This window comes from Eulemur rufifrons, chromosome 19, assembly GCF_041146395.1.
Source record: "Eulemur rufifrons isolate Redbay chromosome 19, OSU_ERuf_1, whole genome shotgun sequence".
NCBI classification, from domain to species: Eukaryota; Metazoa; Chordata; class Mammalia; order Primates; family Lemuridae; genus Eulemur; species Eulemur rufifrons.
The window spans coordinates 8,943,069-8,961,978 of NC_091001.1; the positions used below are offsets into that span (position 1 = coordinate 8,943,069).

The following is an 18,910-nucleotide window of genomic DNA, read 5'->3' on the forward strand; positions in this document are numbered from 1 at the left end:
CATGCTCTCACTCCCCGGCCTTTTGTATATTTTCCCATCTTTCCCCCTTTATTTCTTCCTTTTCTTGCTCCCTAAGACAGTTTAGCACTCTCCCCTAAAAGGTCAGTTAACGCTATTTAATTAGCTACAACAGGCTCATTGACGTATTTCATGTTAGGAAGAACTACGGAAGACATTTCCTTTCTGAATTCCTATACAAGTCAAGATCCTATTCAGCTATTTAAGTTGATATAATCATAGTTAAGTCTTCGTTGATACCATATGCCAGAGATGTCATCTCCTGCACACTATGAAAAATCGGCCTTCCCTTTTCACGTTGACTGTCAAAAAACTCGGAGGCAAATTTACCCACCTGCAATAATTAAATAGGTCGGTGCTTCTAAAGTGTGGTTCGACAGCCACCTGCATCAGAGCAAGCTGGCGGCACAGGTTGGCAGCACAGTGCCAGGGCTGCCGGGGTGAGGCTCAGGACCCTGCATTTTTACCAAATACTCCGTAGGGAGTTCGATGGATACTGAATTTTGAAACCACTAGTGTAAGGCTACATGGTATTGCACTTTAACTTCCATTTCTGAGTTAATCTCATGACGGTATCTGTGCTTCTTTCCTCTGTTGCCCCACTTTTAACCCATAGAAGACTGTTGTACGTATGTGTACTTATAAATCGCCTGTGATCATTTCTGGTTCAAGAGCTGGACTGGTAGATGAATAGATAGATAAATGCTAGACTAATTATATAAAAGGAAAAAGCTGCTCTGTCTTCCCTTAATTACAGATACCACTAAGCACTATAAAATCACCAAAAAGAGATTCAGAAGATCCAGATTACTGAATGCAGTTTTACAGCGAACCATCTTACAATTTCATCACGACAAATTTAAAACCCAATATAGGGGGACAATGGTGGGTTCAGACTAGCAGTCCAGAAAGAAATTCTGTTTCCTCACCCAAGCCAAGCCCAGAGACCTTTCAGAGAGAAATCTATGGCAATTCAGAAAATTCTGCCTATGGTTCATTCGTATGAACTTGGACTTCAAGAATTTGGATTTTACTTGTCTAAAATAACCAGTATAGTGTAAAAAGGGAAATTAAGGAGCCATCATAAATTTTTCAAAGTTACAATGGTATCCATTTCTGCAATAGAAAAGATTGGAATAGCTTAAAGTTAGATTTATTATATTTTTGCTAAATTTCTGGCCACCCACTGAACAGCCAGTTGTCATTCCTCTGCCAGAAAGAGCCTGGAAGAAAACTGGCACAGTTTGGCTGTTTATTGTATGCAGACAAGCTGCAAAATCAAGAGCCAAATTTTCAAAAGTATACCCACTGCAAGGGCTGGCTGCCTGACAGCCGTGAGTAGGAGAGAAAGTAGAATCCAAACAAGCTGTGCGAGAAGCAAAACAGAGCAGAGGATCTTGCCACAGGGATGAAGAAACTAGAATAGAAAAAGAGACTCACCAATCAGATATAAAAGAAAGAAAAACTGAGGTTCTATTTGTTATGCTTGCCTTGACTCTGATATCAAACATATCCTATACAAGAGAGAAAACTCTTACGATAATTCAATTATCAAAAGATGGCAAAACAAAACAAAACACTACTCTGTTTTAAAACATTTCAACATTTGGCATTTGTCACTGTTGGACTTAATCACAATTAGCTTGGTCAAAGCATTAAACCAAGTAATTCTACATTATAAAATGCATTCCTAAATTTTGCCTGACTTCCAGAAGATAATCATATTATTTTTCATGCAAAGCTAACATTTATAAGCTAGTAGTTCCTACCATATGCTAGGCCCTATCCGAAGCACTTTACACATACTAATTCATTTAGTCCTTATTATCTCCGTTGTACAGATGAGGAAACTAAAACACAGAGAGACTCAGTACCTTTCCCAAGGTCCTTAAACTAGTCGGTGGTTCTAGTAGAGTGCACACTTTTAACGACATTTACCATGTCAATCATTATTGTTGCTGTGCAGGGACAATAATGACCTGAATTTCAACCTGACAATATTTGGAAAGTGCTTTAACCAAACAAAAGCACAAATTGCTCAGCTTTGCTCTGCATCATATAATTCCACAAAATTATATGTCATTTGCATAACAGCAATGATTTTTTCTAATATGCAAAATTCACCCAAGACAATGTAATTGCTGTTTTTGCTTTTATAAAAAACATCACTATGGTAAAGCAAAAACTAGTGATGCCTACAGCTAGAATCATGGATCTGGGCTCCCCAGACCAAAGAAAATATGAATTAAATAGCAATAGATATAATTGAGATACTCTAGGGAGTAACCTTAAAAGAGGAAAGATTTGAAACCAAGCAGTTCTGGTAACTTTAAGAACCAAGACCCAGGCCGGGCGTGGTGGCTCACGCCTGTAATCCTAGCACTCTGGGAGGCCGAGGCGGGTGGATTGCTCGAGGTCAGGAGTTCGAGACCAGCCTGAGCGAGACCCCGTCTCTACTAAAAATAGAAAGACATTATATGGACAACTAAAAATCTATATAGAAAAAATTAGCCGGGCATAGTGGCTCATGCCTGTAGTCCCAGCTACTTGGGAGGCTGAGGCAGTAGGATCGCTTAAGCCGAGGAGTCTGAGGTTGCTGTGAGCTAAGCTGACGCCACGGCACTCACTCTAGCCCGGGCAACAAAGTGAGACTCTGTCTCAACAACAAAAAAAAAAAAAAAAAAAAAAAGAACCAAGACCCAAAGCAGAAATAGAATTTGTTTTTGCGGAAGGAGAGTGGACTTTAGCTTCAAATGGAAAAAAAAAAATAGAAATGGAGAGTTTTAAATGGGGCCATAACTTTGGAAGATACAGCTGATCTATCTGTTACTGTCTCTATTAGCAGTCTGTGTTAATTTGAATAGCTGCTAATAATTATATAGTGATATTTCAAGCACCTGTAAACAAAGCTACTTCCATTAAATTCAGACTTTGCTGAGACTTAAAGGACTTTGCTTAAAGTGCTAGACTCTGCAACCCAGAGTTGGTGGCAGCAGCCAAGGAGAAGGTGGGACTGATGTCCAGGTCCAGGTAGCTTTCCATGGAGACCAGATGTGGACAGGAGAGCTCGGCAGGTCTGTACTGAATTCAGGGCCTCGTTTCCAGCTCTCACCTAGAATTGGGGCCGCATCACCTCCATCTGGCATACCCACAGCACCGGCGTCCCCAGAGGATGGCGAGCCTCAAAAAGGCAGAGCCAGGATCACAGTTTGATGTGCTGTTCACTGAACAAGGGTGGCTGGCCAAGGAAGAATGAACTCACCACCACCCCCTGGCCAGGCTGTGGGGCAGGGCCATTTCCTGCCAGAGAACGAAGGGCTGCCTTTTTCTACGTCTTCTTTTCTTTGAGACAGGGTCTGGCTCTGTGCGAGGGGCGGCAGCACAGGGTCATCCCTGGGCGTGTTCACGTCTCTGAGTCTCAGTTTCCTCAGCTGTAAAGCAGGAACAGTAATAACACCTCATAACGCTGTGAATATTAAATAAAATAAGGAGCATAAAACACACAGCACGTGCCGGGTTGCTCCAGCAAGTCTGCTTCTGGGTAGCACACCTGGGAGGACGGAACGCAAGGAGGCGAGCAGGCATCTGGACACCCGTGTTCACAGCAGCACCGTGCACGGGGGCCAAGGGTGAGGACAACCTGCGTGTCCACGGACAGATACACGCTGAAAGGAGATGCGGCACCCACATGCCACAGACTATTACTCAGCCTTAAAAAGGAATAAAATTTGGATCCATGCTACAACACAGATAAAGCCTTGAAAACATTATGCTAAGTGAAATAAGCCACATACAAAAGGACAAATACATGACTCCACTTACACAAGAATAGACAAATTCACAGAGACTGGAATGTTAATGGTTGCCACAGTCTGGGTGGAGGGAGGAACGGGAGTTATTTTTAACGGGTACAGAGTTTCTGTTCATGAAAATGAACAAGTTCTGGAAATGGATGGTGTACAGTGGCACGACATAGTGAATGTACTTAACAGCACTGGATCGTACGCCTAAACAGGGCTAAGCCGGCGAATTTCGTGTTATGTACATTTTGCCATAGTAAAAAAAAGTGCTGGGTTAATGGTAGATATTACCATTATTAGTAATAGCAATCATCAGTTCATACAAGCAAGGCACAGGCAGTTCGTAAACTTATCAAGTGAGTCACGGCACAGTGAGGAGAAAATACCCCATGAGGGGGTGGGGTGGGGGAGGAGACGGCCAATCCACAGCAGTGACACCAGTTAGAGCCTAGGGTGTCGGTCCCCAGGGCTGGGGCAGGACCCAGCAGGGTGTGGGGCAGCTGAAGAACCTGGAGAAAGAGGATGGGTCTGAAACAAACCCGAGAGAACACAAGGGCCAAACCCGGGGAGTCACATCAAGACGCAGGGGCAAAGTGAGGCTAAGAAAAGAGGAGGTGACAGTTAAGACTCTTGTGGCTCCAACTGCCACTCCCCGCAAAGGGATGAAACATAAATGGGGACTTTATTGGCTTGTGCACTTGAAAAATGCAGGGAGAGCTCCAGCCCCAGGCGGCCTGGCTCGCAGCACGCAGATGGCATTAAAGGACCTCGCCACTCGCTTCCTTAGCTGCGCTGCCTCCCCCTCGGCTTCGTTCACGCAGGCTCTTTCCAGGCAGTGGCCGCGTGGTCCCCAGCAAAGACAGTCTCTTTCCAGGGTTGACTCTCATGTGCCTGGCTTGGGTCACAAGTGCCCCCAACCAGCCACTGAGACCACTGGTCATCCCCAGCGGACCACACAGAGGTGCTATTGATAGATTGAGTAGGAATGGATGCCACGCAGGCAAAAAGGATAAATGTCCTCTACCAGGAGACAAAAAATAAAAATCTGGGAAGCTCGACAGAAACAGAGAAAGGACTGAGAGTAAGCGGAGGTCATGAGTGCCAGCAGAGGGAGGGGGTCTCGGGCAAGTACCACCGATGAGGGTGAGGCCACGGTTTGGTTTATTGCCTACCTGCCTCTAGCACGGCGGGGGTGGGTCAGAGGGCTTGAAGGTACAGGATCTCCGTGTCCTGGGTTCTCAGGTGTTTCCTGAACCTCACTCATATATCCACGCTGTAACTAGGATTGTTCAGTGAAAATCGGGAGGTTGGCTTCTAGACCCCCCTAAACATCGATGAAATTTGACATAAGACACTAAACTTCTCTGAGCCTCAGTTTCTTCAATACCCAAGGAGCAGATGAATTATAAAGCATCTAGAAACCCACGTGTCTGAGCCTCCATCCTGAACAAGTGCAAATTGGTTATAACACCAAATCAGAGGATGGGCAACCATATTCAATAGGGTGATATTTGTGAAAGCATTTTGTAAATTACAGAGAATCAGGCAAATTAGTTGTGGTTATTATCTTTAACATGAACAGATGAGAGGAGGAAGACAAAAAGTGGAAGGGTATCTACTCAAGAGTAGAGATAAATATGGGAAAAGAAAGAAAAAATAGAAGAGGTAAAATAGAAATTATGTGTGAGTGTGCATATATATATATATATATTTTTTTTTTCTGAGTTGGGGTAGAAGTCACAAATGGCATCTCCATGTCCTTGCTCCCCAACCACTCTTCACCGAAATTCACTCCCTGCTACTCCACTGCCAAAGGTCATCAGAGGCCACCCACACTGCCAAATCTCAGGGACATTTGTCAGCTATTATCTTTACAAACTTCATCACTGCTCTTGACACTGCTGTCCTGTGTCCCCATTCTTAAACTCCCTGCTGCCTCGGCTCCCCCAACAGTGCTGCACACGGGTCTCCTCCCCCCTCAGTGTTCCCCTTTGGGCTCCGCTTCCCTACCCTCCTCCTAAACTCCTCACGCTCCCCCGTGCTCCCACCTTGGCTGCTGTCACCTGCTCTCAGTGCTGGCCGCCACGCTCGTATCTGCAGCCCCGAACACCCGTCTGAGCCTCAGCCCGCGGGACATCCCTCCAACGACGCCAACACCCCACAAGTCCAAAAGGGAAGTCCTCAGCTCCTCTGCCCCAAGTCTGCCCACTTCTCTTCCTCGTCCCCATCTCAGGCAGTTTCGAAGGCCGGAAACCTACTCGTCATGGCCCCTCCTCTCCTGCACTGCCCACCTCACACTGGCTCTGTGCTCTGTCTCTTCCCTGGTGCTCACGCCTCCTGGAAGATTCCGTTCACATCATCTTCCCCCAGTGGCTTCCCAGAACCCCCAGGTGGAGGAGAGCTCACCTTGTGCCCTGCATGTGACTTCGCCTCATCACCTCTTCCCGGATACGCCGAAGCAGCTATCTGTGACTGTCCTCCAAACTCCCACCCCGCCCCGGCCCCGCACTCTGGGTTGAGGTTTGTACCCACGATGCCTAGCATATCCAGTTAATGTTTACTGAACTCAACCAATTCTCGCCAGCTGCAGAGAAGCTAAACAGGAACATTCTGCTTGAGATGATAATTTGTTAACTTTTAACTGTCAGTATATTTAATGTGATTGCTTAGCACTGATAGACTCAGACAGAGGGGAAGCTCGTATATCCAAACTGTGAAACAGATGATATGGCAGATTCTGCATTCACATTATTTATTTTGAGAAATACGTACATGCATTTTTCACCAGTAATCACATTATGAGTTTTTAAATAGGAGTAGTTGTGCTTTTCCCAGTAGTTAACTGCATAGAAACTGTCTGATCAAATTAAAATCTATAACCTTAAAATTCCTTGGGTTTTCTTCTTTTGAACTTTCATTTCCAAGATGCACATTTCCAGTTTAACAAAAAAGGTGGAGGTATAGGTCTTCAAGCCTCTAGATAGGAATCATTTTTCCACACAGCCTTTCTCCCTATTGTTGATATTTTATTATAGGGAGTAGAATATCTTCTAAAACCTTAAAGGAAAATGTATTCATCAACCCTCAGCAACTATGTTGCATTATGCTAATTAACATTTTTGAAAATGTTATACCTACTGGAAATATAATAAGAAATTTTAGAAATAGCATATGTGTATATCTAAAATAATAGCATTATTTGCAATTAGCTGATAGGTGAACTATACACTTGCACGTCTGGTTTTGGAGACTGACCAAAAGTTGTAAGGCTAGCCTTACAAAGAAAATGCCAGAAACATGCCAGGATGACATTGGTTTGTTCACTATTTAAAACATATGGCCGGGCGCGGTGGCTCACGCCTGTAATCCTAGCACTCTGGGAGGCCGAGGTGGGCGGATCGTTTGAGCTCAGGAGTTCGAGACCAGCCTGAGCAAGAGCGAGACCCCATCTCTACTAAAAATAGAAAGAAATTATATAGACAGCTAAATATATATATATATAGAAAAAATTAGCCGGGCATGGTGGCGCATGCCTGTAGTCCCAGCTACTCGGGAGGCTGAGGCAGGAGGATCGTTTGAGCCCAGGAGTTTGAGGTTGCTGTGAGCTAGGCTGACGCCACGGCACTCACTCTAGCCTGGACAACAGAGTGAGACTCTGTCTTGGGATAAAAAAAAAAACAAACATATAAGCCAAAAAAGAAAAACCTATAGTCTTATTTAGCATAATTTTATTTTCTTCATAAAGCACAAATGCTATATACAGCTTTCAGATATAAAACAATGCTTTCTTTTTCTTTTCTTCATTGTAAAAGTCAGTGGTAGTTGCCTCATTTATCATGAGCATCTGACATAACCTACCATATGGTAGAAGGAGAAAGGTCAAAAACAGATTTTTAGAAATCCAAGTGTTATAAATCAAGCTTTGAGAATGAAAATCACATGGATGAGACGTTTTCTCTCCTGCATGTACAATTTGTCTCCAGCTGTTGTTTTATAAAGCTGTGGGTCCCACTAAGGCATGCCATTGTAACTAAAATGTAACCTGTGGTTTGCAACGGGACATCATGGAAGCAGCTCAGGGTGACTGTGGGCTCAGAGCCAGGCCGGCTACTCAGGAAATCTCAAAATATTCTTAGTCTGTTTTTCTCAAGAGGGGGCACATTCTTTTATTAATCTATATGAACTGACTATATCTGCTTAGAGGCAGATACAAAGCAGATGCAAGATGCTCAGTGCTGAGAAAACTATAATCAAAAGGGAAAAATGGGAAAAATCTAGATGATCATGATCACGGACTGGCTAGATTACTGGAATACATCCGTATTTAGTCTGGAGAGTTGCAGGGGTTGTTCTGTCATTTGAGAGGTTAAAAACTTGGATCAAAATCCCTTCTCCTGGGGAAAGAGAAGCCCGGCATTCACCCCAAACTCTCCAGGGGTTCTTGGGAGTTCACAGGCCGCCCAGTTCCCTGCCCCAGCGAAGCCTGGCCCTCCTCCCTGGACCCCCTCACTGCTCCCGCTTCTCTTCCTTCTCTGCCCACTGGGCACGGCCACACCATGTCGACTCTTCTCTTTGATTTTCACAGTAGTACTCACACAACTTTTTTTTTTTTTTTTTTTAATACAGGGTCTCACTCTGTTGCCGAGGCTGGAGTATAGTGGTGCGATCACAGCTCCCCTCACTGCCACCTCGAGCTCCCGGGCTCAAGTGATCCTCCCACTGCAGCCTCCCGGGGAGCTGGGACTGCAGGCACATGCCACCGCGCCTCACTATGTTGCCCAGACTGCCCAGACTCGAACTCCTGGCCTCAAGCAATCCTCCTGTCTCGGCCTCCCACAGTGCTGGGATTACAGGTGTGAGCCACCGTGCCTGGCGGCAGATAGCTATTTAAACATCATTTCTGGGTGTCTGTGAGGGTGTTTCCAGAAGAGATTAGCACTGGCAGGCTGAGTAAAGCAGACAGCCCTCCCCGATGTTGGCGGGCATCATCCAATACTTTGAGGCTCTGAAGAGAAGAAAAAGACAGAGCAAGGTTCAATTCATTCTCTACTTGACTGCCTGGGCTGGGGCGCTGACCCTCTTCCTTTGGTGCTCCTGGTTCTCGCAGGCTCTCGAATTACATCACCAGCTTGCCTGGGTCTCCAGCCTGCCCATGGCGGATCATGGGACTTCTCAGCCTCCGTAATCACGTGAGCCAGCACTTCATAACATATAGCCTATTGGTTCTGTTTCTGCACAGAACCCTGACTGCAGAGGGTTTCTAGACGAGACTGGGTTAAAAAAATAAAAAATAGAAAGGAGGAGCTCATCTTCAAGAATGAATGCAAAAAGGTGACATCCATTACTCATGAAATACTTACTATGCACCACACGCTGTTTGGGTACCAGGGTCTAGCAGCTAACAAGACAAGCAAGAAACTGCTCCCTGGAGCTTAGGCAGGTGGGGAGATGGTGTAAAAAGAGGCAATGAATGAACAAAACCATTCCAGATAGTGGTATCTCGAAGGCATTAAAATTGGCTGCAGCGCTAGTGGCTGGTGTGGGAGTACTTGCGACTGGGTGGCCAGAGGGTGAGGTTTGAACCGAGTCCACAGCGCCCTAAGGAGGCAGCCATGTGCACAGCAGAGGCGATGGCAAATGCAGAGGCCCCGTGTGAAGAATGAGGCTGTCACATGTGCCACATGCAAACACCAGGGTGGCTGGAGTCCAGGAACACTGGGAAGAGTGTGCAAGACGAGGTCCACATGGGGGGCCCCCGCAAGGATTTAGGATGTTAGTCTAAGTCCAGGGGCAAGTCACTAGAGAAGTTTTGAGCCGGCGCGTGGCGTGATTTGATAGGTTTTTCTCCTCCATACGGGGGAGAGAAGAGGCAAGGACGGAAAGGGGCCGCGCCAGGAGGTGCTGCAGTGGTCCAGGAGAGGGACGGGGGCCGTGGACTCAGGGCTGGCAATGGAGTCACTGAGGGGTGGATTTGCAATGAGTCTTGAATGATTTGGATGAAGGGGTAAGGGAAAGAGTACTAAAAAAATGACTCGAGACTTTTGCTGCAGAACTGTCATTGTTATTTAAGAGCTGCAGAAGACTGGGAAAGCTGCAGGCTGGTGGGGGCAGAAGCGAAGGTTCCACCTTAGCCATGTTGAGTGTGAGAGGTCTAGTGAACAGTAAGTAGGAAAGCCAAGCTGGCAGGTGGGTAGACAAGTCTGGGGCTCATCGAGAGTCTGAAGCAATAGATTCACATTCGGGAGTCACCATCAGGTAGGAGGTAGTTAACACAGGGACTGGATGAGCTCATCTGAAAGGGCATTTAGAAAAATGTGGGCTGGGCGCCGTGGCTCACGCCTGTAATCCAAGCACTCTGGGAGGCCGAGGCGGGAGGATCGTTTGAGCTCAGGAGTTCGAGACCAGACTGAGCAAGAGCAAGATCCCATCTCTACTAAAAAAATATAAAGAAATTAGCTGAACAACTAAAAATATATATAGAAAAAATTCGCCGGGCATGGTGGCGCATGCCTGTAGTCCCAGCTACTCGGGAGGCTGAGGCAGGAGGATCGCTTGAGCCCAGGAGTTTGAGGTTGCTGTGAGCTAGGCTGACGCCACAGCACTCTAGCCCGGGGAACAGAGTGAGACTCTGTCTCAAAAAAAAAAAAAAAAAAAAAAAAGAAAGAAAAGAAAAAGAAATGTGGAAGACCAAGTTTTTTTTGGGGGGGGGAGAGGACATAAAAATCAGAACTGAGAAGAAGAGGTAGAATCAAAGGAGACTGGGTAGGGACTACTACTGAAGTTGAGGGGAAAACACCAGGGTGTCGTTTTCCAAAAGCCAAAGAAAAGAGTGTTTCAAGATAGAAGAAACTCTCTTGTCAACTATGCCAAAAGAAATTGAATAAGAGGAATACAGAGAAGGAACCACTGTGCCTCACAAGCTGGCAGTGGCTGGTGACATAAGAGCTGATTAATGGAATGACAAGGACAGGAAGCCAGCTGGTAAACTAAGGAGAAAGCAGGTGAGTGCAGGGAAGGTAGTCATCATGACAACTCTTAGAAAAAAGAGAAAATTGGGCCAGTAACTGGACGGAGTTGGCAGAGGGTGTGGGGTCAGGGGAGGGTTTGTTTTTAAGATGGGAGATATCAGAATATAATTTTAAGATGGCCGAGGAGAACCAGATTAAGAATTTTATTTCTGGCCGGGCGCGGTGGCTCACGCCTGTAATCCTAGCACTCTGGGAGGCCGAGGCGGGTGGATTGCTCAAGGTCAGGAGTTCGAGACCAGCCTGAGCGAGACCCCGTCTCTACTAAAAATAGAAAGACATTATATGGACAACTAAAAATCTATATAGAAAAAATTAGCCGGGCATGGTGGCGCATGCCTGTAGTCCCAGCTACTCGGGAGGCTGAGGCAGTAGGATCGCTTAAGCCGAGGAGTCTGAGGTTGCTGTGAGCTAGGCTGACGCCACGGCACTCACTCTAGCCTGGGCAACAAAGTGAGACTCTGTCTCAACAAAAAAAAAAAAAAAAAAAAGAATTTTATTTCTATGTTATTTTTCAAGTCATTCCTTAGGAATCAAGCAGGTCGGCATCAGTAGGGCAGGGAATCAGGGTCTCACTGACTTTCTCTCCCATGGAGACCAACAAAGAGACCACTGGAAGCCCTCCAGGTATTGCGGTGGAAAGTGATCAGAAGATATCAGCATGGGGAGAACAAGCCACTTCATGTTAAATTACGGATTAAAACACTTGAGTTTCCACATCGACTGCTGCACTAGCTCCTAACTGGTCTCCCTCACCCGTCTCCAATTCCTCTATTTCATCCTTCACTCCAAAATCGAAAATCAAAGCCAATCATCTCACTTCCACGATCAATGCCTTTACCAGCAACGGTCTTAGCTGGTCTGTGCTGCTGTAACACAATACTGGAGACTGGATGATTTATAAAGCACAGAAATCTATTTCTCACGGTTCTGGGGGCTGAGAAGTCCAAGATCGAGGCTCAGGCAGCACTGGTGTCCGGTCTAGTGAGGGCCCAGTCTCTCCTTCTAGATGGTGCCTGGTTGCTGTGTCCTCGCATGGTGGAAGCAGGAGAAAGGGCTTAACGTGCTGCGTGAAGACTCCTTAATATGGACCTTAATCCCTATTGAGCCCTCCTGACCTAATCGTCTCTTAAAGGCCCTGCCTGTTGATACTATCACATTGGCTATTAAGTTTCAACACATACATTTTGGAGGGGACACCTTCAAACTGTAGCAGCAACCTTATTTCTAAGGAGAACATCCAACGCCCTTCGCAAGGCATGCAAAGCCCTCTAAAATCTGGCCTCAGCCCTTTGTCAGGTAGAATGTTCCTCAAGGTCGGAAGTGTGGAAATAGGAAGAAGGTGACTTGCCAGCATCCTGAGACAAGATCCATCCGTGTCCACTGTTCATTATAACCCATCTAATTATATGGCTGTAATTGTTTGGATGGGCCAAGTATCTGTCTCTCTACAAACTTCTATTATTCCTAGTTCTGCCCTCCGGAGCAATTCATGATTTGTCTCTTGCTTTTTGTACATGGCAGCTTTTCAAATGACTGAAGGCACTTATTACATTAGGCCTCCTCCTGTTCTCCCAAATTTTCTCTTCTACAACTTACAGATGTTTGCTAACTGTTGACAATGTGGCACTCAGAACCTATATTTGGCATATAAAACACCCTTATACTTCTTGAGGGCACAATCATGCCTTAATTGATTTTTTGTTGTTGTTGTTAAGACAGGGTCTTGTTCTGTCTCCCCGGCTAGAGTGCAGTGGTGTCATCAAAGCTCACAGCAACCTCAAACTCCTGGGCTCAAGCGATCCTCCTGCCTCAGCCTCCCGAGTAGTTGGGACTACAGGCATGAGCTACCACATCTCGATAATTTTTCTATTGTTTGTAGAGACAGGGGTCTTGCTGTTGCTCAGGCTGGTCTCAAACTCCTGGCCTCAAGTAATCCTCTTGCCTCAGCCTCCCAAAGTGCTAGGATTACAGGTGTGAGCCGCTGCCCCTGGCCACCTTAATTGATTTTGTACTACAGCACCCAACAAAGTGCACGACACATTGGTAGTGTTCCAATGAATGAATGACTATCAAATCTGCAAAATTTCATATACCTATGTTACTTGATCACAAGCAATGGTGACTTCCTGTGCACGGTCAGAACTAAAGCAGCCAGGAAAGGGTCCCTGCAGGATCGGGGGGCACTCACTCTTCAGGTGCTCGGCCAGACACTGACTCACAGCAAAAACAGCGACCACGCTCAAGTCCACCTCTCCCCTTGTGTGTCCTGCGTCAGGCTCCTCCCCCGAGTCTCTCCCAATCCAGCCTCTTCAGAGGCTTTCCGAGGGCCAGGCCAGCTCCCCACTGGGCCCACTCTGCTTGTGGGTTCAGGCGCACAGGCCACAAGGAGTAGGGCAGATGCCTAAGCATTCGAAGGGAGGAAAGGTGTTAAGAGAAAAAAGAAAGAAACGAGGACTTTACCAACTTCAATTATCCTAAAACAGTGGCCCAGCAACAGCGATACACATCTAGACTTAAAAACAGGCTGTAGTGTCAAACGTAACCTTTACAGAAGAGCTCTGAGCAAAGGTCTGTCCTTAACAAATAGGAGGCAGCAAAAACCAAGGGAGAACCTGTGGCCGCCCTGTGACGAATGTTCAGGCTACTTCCGGGAATACTTCCCAGGTGACTAGTTTAGTCCAGGGCTGACCACAAGAGAGAGAATGGAAGCCACATGTGCAATTTAAAATTTTCCAGTAGGCACATTTTAGAAAGGTAAAAATGAAACAGGTGAAGTTAATTTTAGTCATCCAATTTACTTAACCCAATATGTGCAAAATGTTATCATTTCAACATGTAATCATTATAGAAAATTATTGACATATTTTACATTCTCTTTTTCCCAAAGTCTTCGAAATCCACTGTTTTTATGCTTATAGCACATCTCACTTCCAACTATCCATGTTTCAAGTGCTCAATAGCCACATATGACTACCGATTACTACACTGGGCAGTAAAAGGCTAGGCTATAAATAAATCCCTTTAAAATACAAGTCAACTTCAGATTTAAGACACTTGTAAAGTCTATTCTTAGGGATGGATTTATTTTAAAAAATCATTATCAAGTTCAAAACATTTGGCAAAAAATGTAAAGCTATATAAAGTAAAAGGCATAGAAAAATAAAAACTTAAAAAATTATCTTAGCATCTATCACAAGGTGGATGCTTCTGAAGCTCTCAGACTCATTTTTCAAAGTCAAAAATAAATTACGTAATCAATCTGGTGTCATGAACCCAAACCTTCCAACAAATACTTCAGAGTTCATGTAGTCCCGGACATTCTTTTTATAGACGAAAAACAATTCCTGCCAACCCTTGCACCCAGCAACCGACTTCTGTCTGGAGTGACAGATGGTCAAGTGTTGATAAGCTGACATGGATACACTGTTCCCTGCAACCGCACACTGAGTCACAGGCGCCGCGTGGGACCCCAAAGGAAACTTTACATAATAAACCAGAATGGGATACAAGGTGCCCAGTGGGAATGTCACAGAGATAAAAAGCCCTCCAAAACATACGTTGCAAAACCTCCTTGGAACCATTCCCTGGGTAGCAAAAAAAGAGATGAAAGTCCTGAAATTTAGAAATTATGATGCCCAATTGCAGAAGAAGGAACCAAGCAGTCCAGCTCAGTGATGTAATCTTAGATCTTCACTCTAGTAAAGAAAGTAATGAGCCGGCAAATATAACTGCCAAGCAAGAGATGCAACTGAAGCCAGGCTCTACTGAAAATCCTGAAAGAAGTGGTACATATTTTAAGTCACTAACTTAAAATTCCAAGCAGATGGTGAATTATTAAGACAAATCAGTGATAGGTAAAATGCAACCATTACAAAGCTATAATCAAAAATAAAATCCCCCCAAATTTTGCAAATTAAGTAATAAAACTCAGCCAAAGCAACTCTGGCTTTTAATCTATATAGAAGAATGGAAATGTTAAGCTTGCTAATCACAGGCAAACAACTTTAGACCACTTTCTTATTTAATATGCAAGGTGGCCAAGACCAGAGAGGCTGAGTGAGATGGTGCCAAGTCCCACGCAGTTACCGGAAAGACGGTGTGCTTACAGGCCTCGTGCAAGAATACACTGGTTCTTTACTGGAAATTTCAAAAGGCAACCTTTATTGGTCTAAACTTCAGCCTACAAATAATCAAGTAGCCTTAAAATTAGTGGTAAGGGAGCCCAAACGGTTCAGTCTCAAATATGTTTCACCTTCAAGAAATGCAGTTTAGTTGCCAAAAATCATAGAAAAGAAAACCTAATCTCTCAAAGGACACTAAAGAGGATCCAAATACATCTTCATTTAATAAAGTTACACTTAATAAAGTTGTCTTGTACGTGTCTATTTCCCACGCAGCTACTCCAGCTTCGCCCTACTGCCCGCCACCAGCCTCGTACCCCTTTTCCATACTCTTCGCAAACTTAGCCTCTCTCTCCGCACTCTCTCTCTCTCCCTCCCTCCCTCTCTCTCCCTCTCAGCAAGAAATAACACTTCCCCTTTGGGAGAGAGGAGTCAGGCTCGCAAGGACAAGATTCTCTTAGGCAGAATGGAAGAGGGGAAGCTGCAAACATTCCCACATTGATGGCATCTATCTTGCCACAGTTATTAAACACCCACGCTGTGTTCACACTGGACACCGAATCCAGAATCTCACCAGAGTCAGGAACAGTGTTTGAAGAGCCACAACACAGTGCAAGTATGCTAAACACCAGTTCAAAACCATTTGGCATTTACACCAAAAATACTTCCATGCACAGCACCGCTGACTCACCCTGGGTGCCGCACACACGCTGCCCACTCCCCTGGCCTCCACACCAGCCCACGCTTCTCCGCCACCTACTCCTGGCTCAAAAATCCCTGCGTTCCCCACTCAACATTCCTTCTTTCCTTTGACTGATAGAAAATAGCAACATATTAATCCAATGTCAGAAGCCCCAACCCAACATCTCTCTGCTACCTGCTTCTCAGGGCCGGAAAGTTTCTTTAAAGGAAGCAGAGCTTTCTCCTCCAGAAAGAAAAGGATTAAAATATAAATGCTGTTATGAATGATGTGAAGTAACAGTATGATAAGGGGCAGCTCAGCTGTTTTTCTGAGCACTGACTTTTGTAGAGGAGGCGATGCTGAGAAGCTGGAGAGAGGAAGAATTGCGAGGTGATATTCTCAGACGAGACACTTTTTTCCTGGTCTGAGTCTGGGCAGACTCTTGATTTCTCTGTGATGTGAGGAGTAAAGAACGAGTCAGGGCCGTCCGTGCAACCATCAGTTTTCCAGAGTGGATGTGTTCATTTCTTACTATGGACCCAAACTTGAAACCGGACTTCAACCCAGGACTTTATGTCACTGCGTTCACACAAGTCCTGGGGAATGTTCACGGGTGTTATGGCAAAATGTGATCTGTGGTCTCATAAATTTGGAGAAAATTGATCTAAACAGAGTTAAACAGTCTGTCTTGCTGCAGGAATCTTTGGAACTTTTAATGCACTAATGTACAAGAGGAGAATAGAAGATACAGTGTTTTCCTAATAGAACGTTCTCAGAGTGTGGTCTGCACAACTCCATGAACCGATACTTTCCAAATAATCAATGCATAATGGTACAGAATCACCCCTGCTTGATGTGGCTTCAGATTTTATTTGCAGCTAAGATTTAAGAAACTACCACTTATTGAGTTGTTGTGGTATTAAAGAAAAATATCCACAATTTCTAAAAAGGCTACTGACATATTTCTGTTTTCCTACTGCACAGCTGTGTGAGGACAAATTTTTTTTCATATACTCAACCAAAAAGACATATCACAACAGAATGCATGGAGAAGCAGCTATGAGAATCCAGTCATTTTCTATTAATCCAGACATGAAGGAGATTTGAAAAAAATAACGAGAACTATGCTACTCTTATGACTAAATATTTTTTAGAAAATATAGTTATTATTCACAAAAATATTTATGTTAACAGGTAAGGGGTTTATCACTTTGTTTTTAATAAATCAATATCCTTACAATATCTCAGTTTTAATTTCCATCTATATTGATAGATATAACCCACATATACTAATGGGCTCTGCAATACTCAATAATTTTGGAAAGTGAAAAGGGGTCCTCAGACCAAAAAGTTTGCGATGCTGCCCTAATGCATTTGATCATGAAAGCTTTTCCATGTGGAACAGCTTGAGTATACAAGGAGTCTCCAAAAAGTTCATGGAAAATGCATATTATGAAAAAAGTGTGCAAGAATTTCAAAATTTTTTTCCACCAAAATAAATTCATACTAACTTGTTACAGCATATCTGAACAGGATCTAGTTTGAGGCACTAAGAAGGATAAGACATCAGTTTGAAAAGAGTGCCTGTCAGAGCAACGTGGATTCTGCTAAAATTGAAGCAAGAACAAACATCAAACTTATGGTGAAGCTTGGGTGGAAGAATGATGAAACCATTGAGGCTTTATGCAAAGTTTATGGGGACAATGCCTCCAGAGAAACCAGCAGTTTACCAATAGCTATCTCATTTTAAGAAGGGACAAGAGGCTGTTAAGGGACAAGATGATGAAGCCCAAGGTGGCAGATCATCTACATCAATTTGTGAGGAAAAAATTAATCTTATTTGTGCCCTAGTTGAAGAGGACCAATGATTGTCAGTACAAACAATAGCCAACACCACAAACATCTCAATTGGTTCAGCTTATGCAATTCTGGCTAAAAAAATTAAAGTTGAGCAAACTTTCCACTCAATGGGTGTCAACACTGTTGTGCTCAGATCAGCTGCAGACAAGAGCTGTCAATGGAAATTTTAAACAAGTGGGACCAAGATCCTGAAGCATTTCTTAGAAGAATTGCAACAGGAGATGGAACACGGCTTTACCAGTACAATCCTGAAGACAAAGCACAATCAAAGCAGTGGCTACCGAGAGGTGGCAGTGGTCCAGTCACAGCAAAAGTGAACTGGTCAAGAGCAAAGGTCATGGCAACAGTTTTTTTGGATGCTCAAGGCATTTTGCTTGTTGACTTTCTGGAGGGCCAAAGAACAATAACATCTGCCTATTATGAGAGTGTTTCAAGAAAGTTAGCCAAAGCTTTAGCAGAAAAATGCCCATGAAATTTTCACCAGAGAGTCCTTCTCCACTACGATGATGCCCCTGCTCATTTCTCTCATCAAATAAATGCAGTTTTGCAAGAATTCCATGGGAAATCTTTAGGCATCCACTTTACAGTCCTGATTTGGCTCCTTCTGACTTCTTTTTGTTTCCTAATCTTACAAAGTCTTTAAAAGGCACCCATTTTTCTTCAGTTATTAATGTAAAAAAGACTGCATTGACATAGTTAAATTCCCAGGACCTTCAGTTCTTTAGGGATGGACTAAATGGCTTATATCATTGCTTACAAAAGTATCTCATTGGAGGTTATGTTGAGAAATAAAGTTTATATTTTTTAATTCTATTTTTCCACAAACTTTTTGAAGTCTTCTCATATTCTATGGAACATATAATGGCAAACACAATCTCAGGGTGTGCTCATAAAATTATTCCTTGACATGCCAATTCTCCCCAGACAATCTTCAGTAAATTAATTAAGATGCTGATCGAAGGGTTTCCTCTCCAACAGTAGTTCTGTATTTATGACCCTAGCAGTATTTATGATCCTAGCATATGTCTCCTCTGGCAAACACAGTTGATGCTGACCTCATCTGTTTAGAAGAGGCCTTAATCTGGAGAATTATTTCACTGCGCAAATGTTGTAAATAGTAGAGAGAAACGATGACAGAGGTTAACATGCTCCTACAGCAGATAATCCTCTGCTATGACATACAGTGCCAGTGGTGTCCCAAGAACATAAAAGATATCACGCCAGTTAGAGTCATGGCCAATGTTGTTTACCATGCTGTTTCCAACAACAAAATCACTGATTGGGGTATCTATGTCGCAAATTACTCTTTTATAAAATGGACAGGATTACGGCAATTTACACTCTAAGTAATGACAATTTGTGTTTATAAAAATTTTATGCAAGCCAAAAATAACTTAAGAA

At 44.1% G+C, this 18,910-nt stretch overlaps 1 protein-coding gene across 4 annotated transcripts in view; it reads right to left on the reverse strand.

Annotated features, from left to right (window-relative positions):
• TBC1D1 (TBC1 domain family member 1) overlaps positions 1–18,910 on the reverse strand; it is a 202,881-nt gene that overhangs the window by 172,332 nt on the left and 11,639 nt on the right. Inside the window, exon 1 of one of the 4 annotated variants that reach the window (XM_069495294.1) lies at positions 6,225–6,363. The exons of the other annotated variants lie outside the window; for them this stretch is intronic. Coding sequence (XP_069351395.1) covers positions 6,225–6,362 — 138 coding nt within the window. The 5' untranslated portion in view covers position 6,363. Of the gene's footprint in view, positions 1–6,224; positions 6,364–18,910 lie in introns of those variants that run through there. 4 annotated transcript variants of the gene reach the window in all.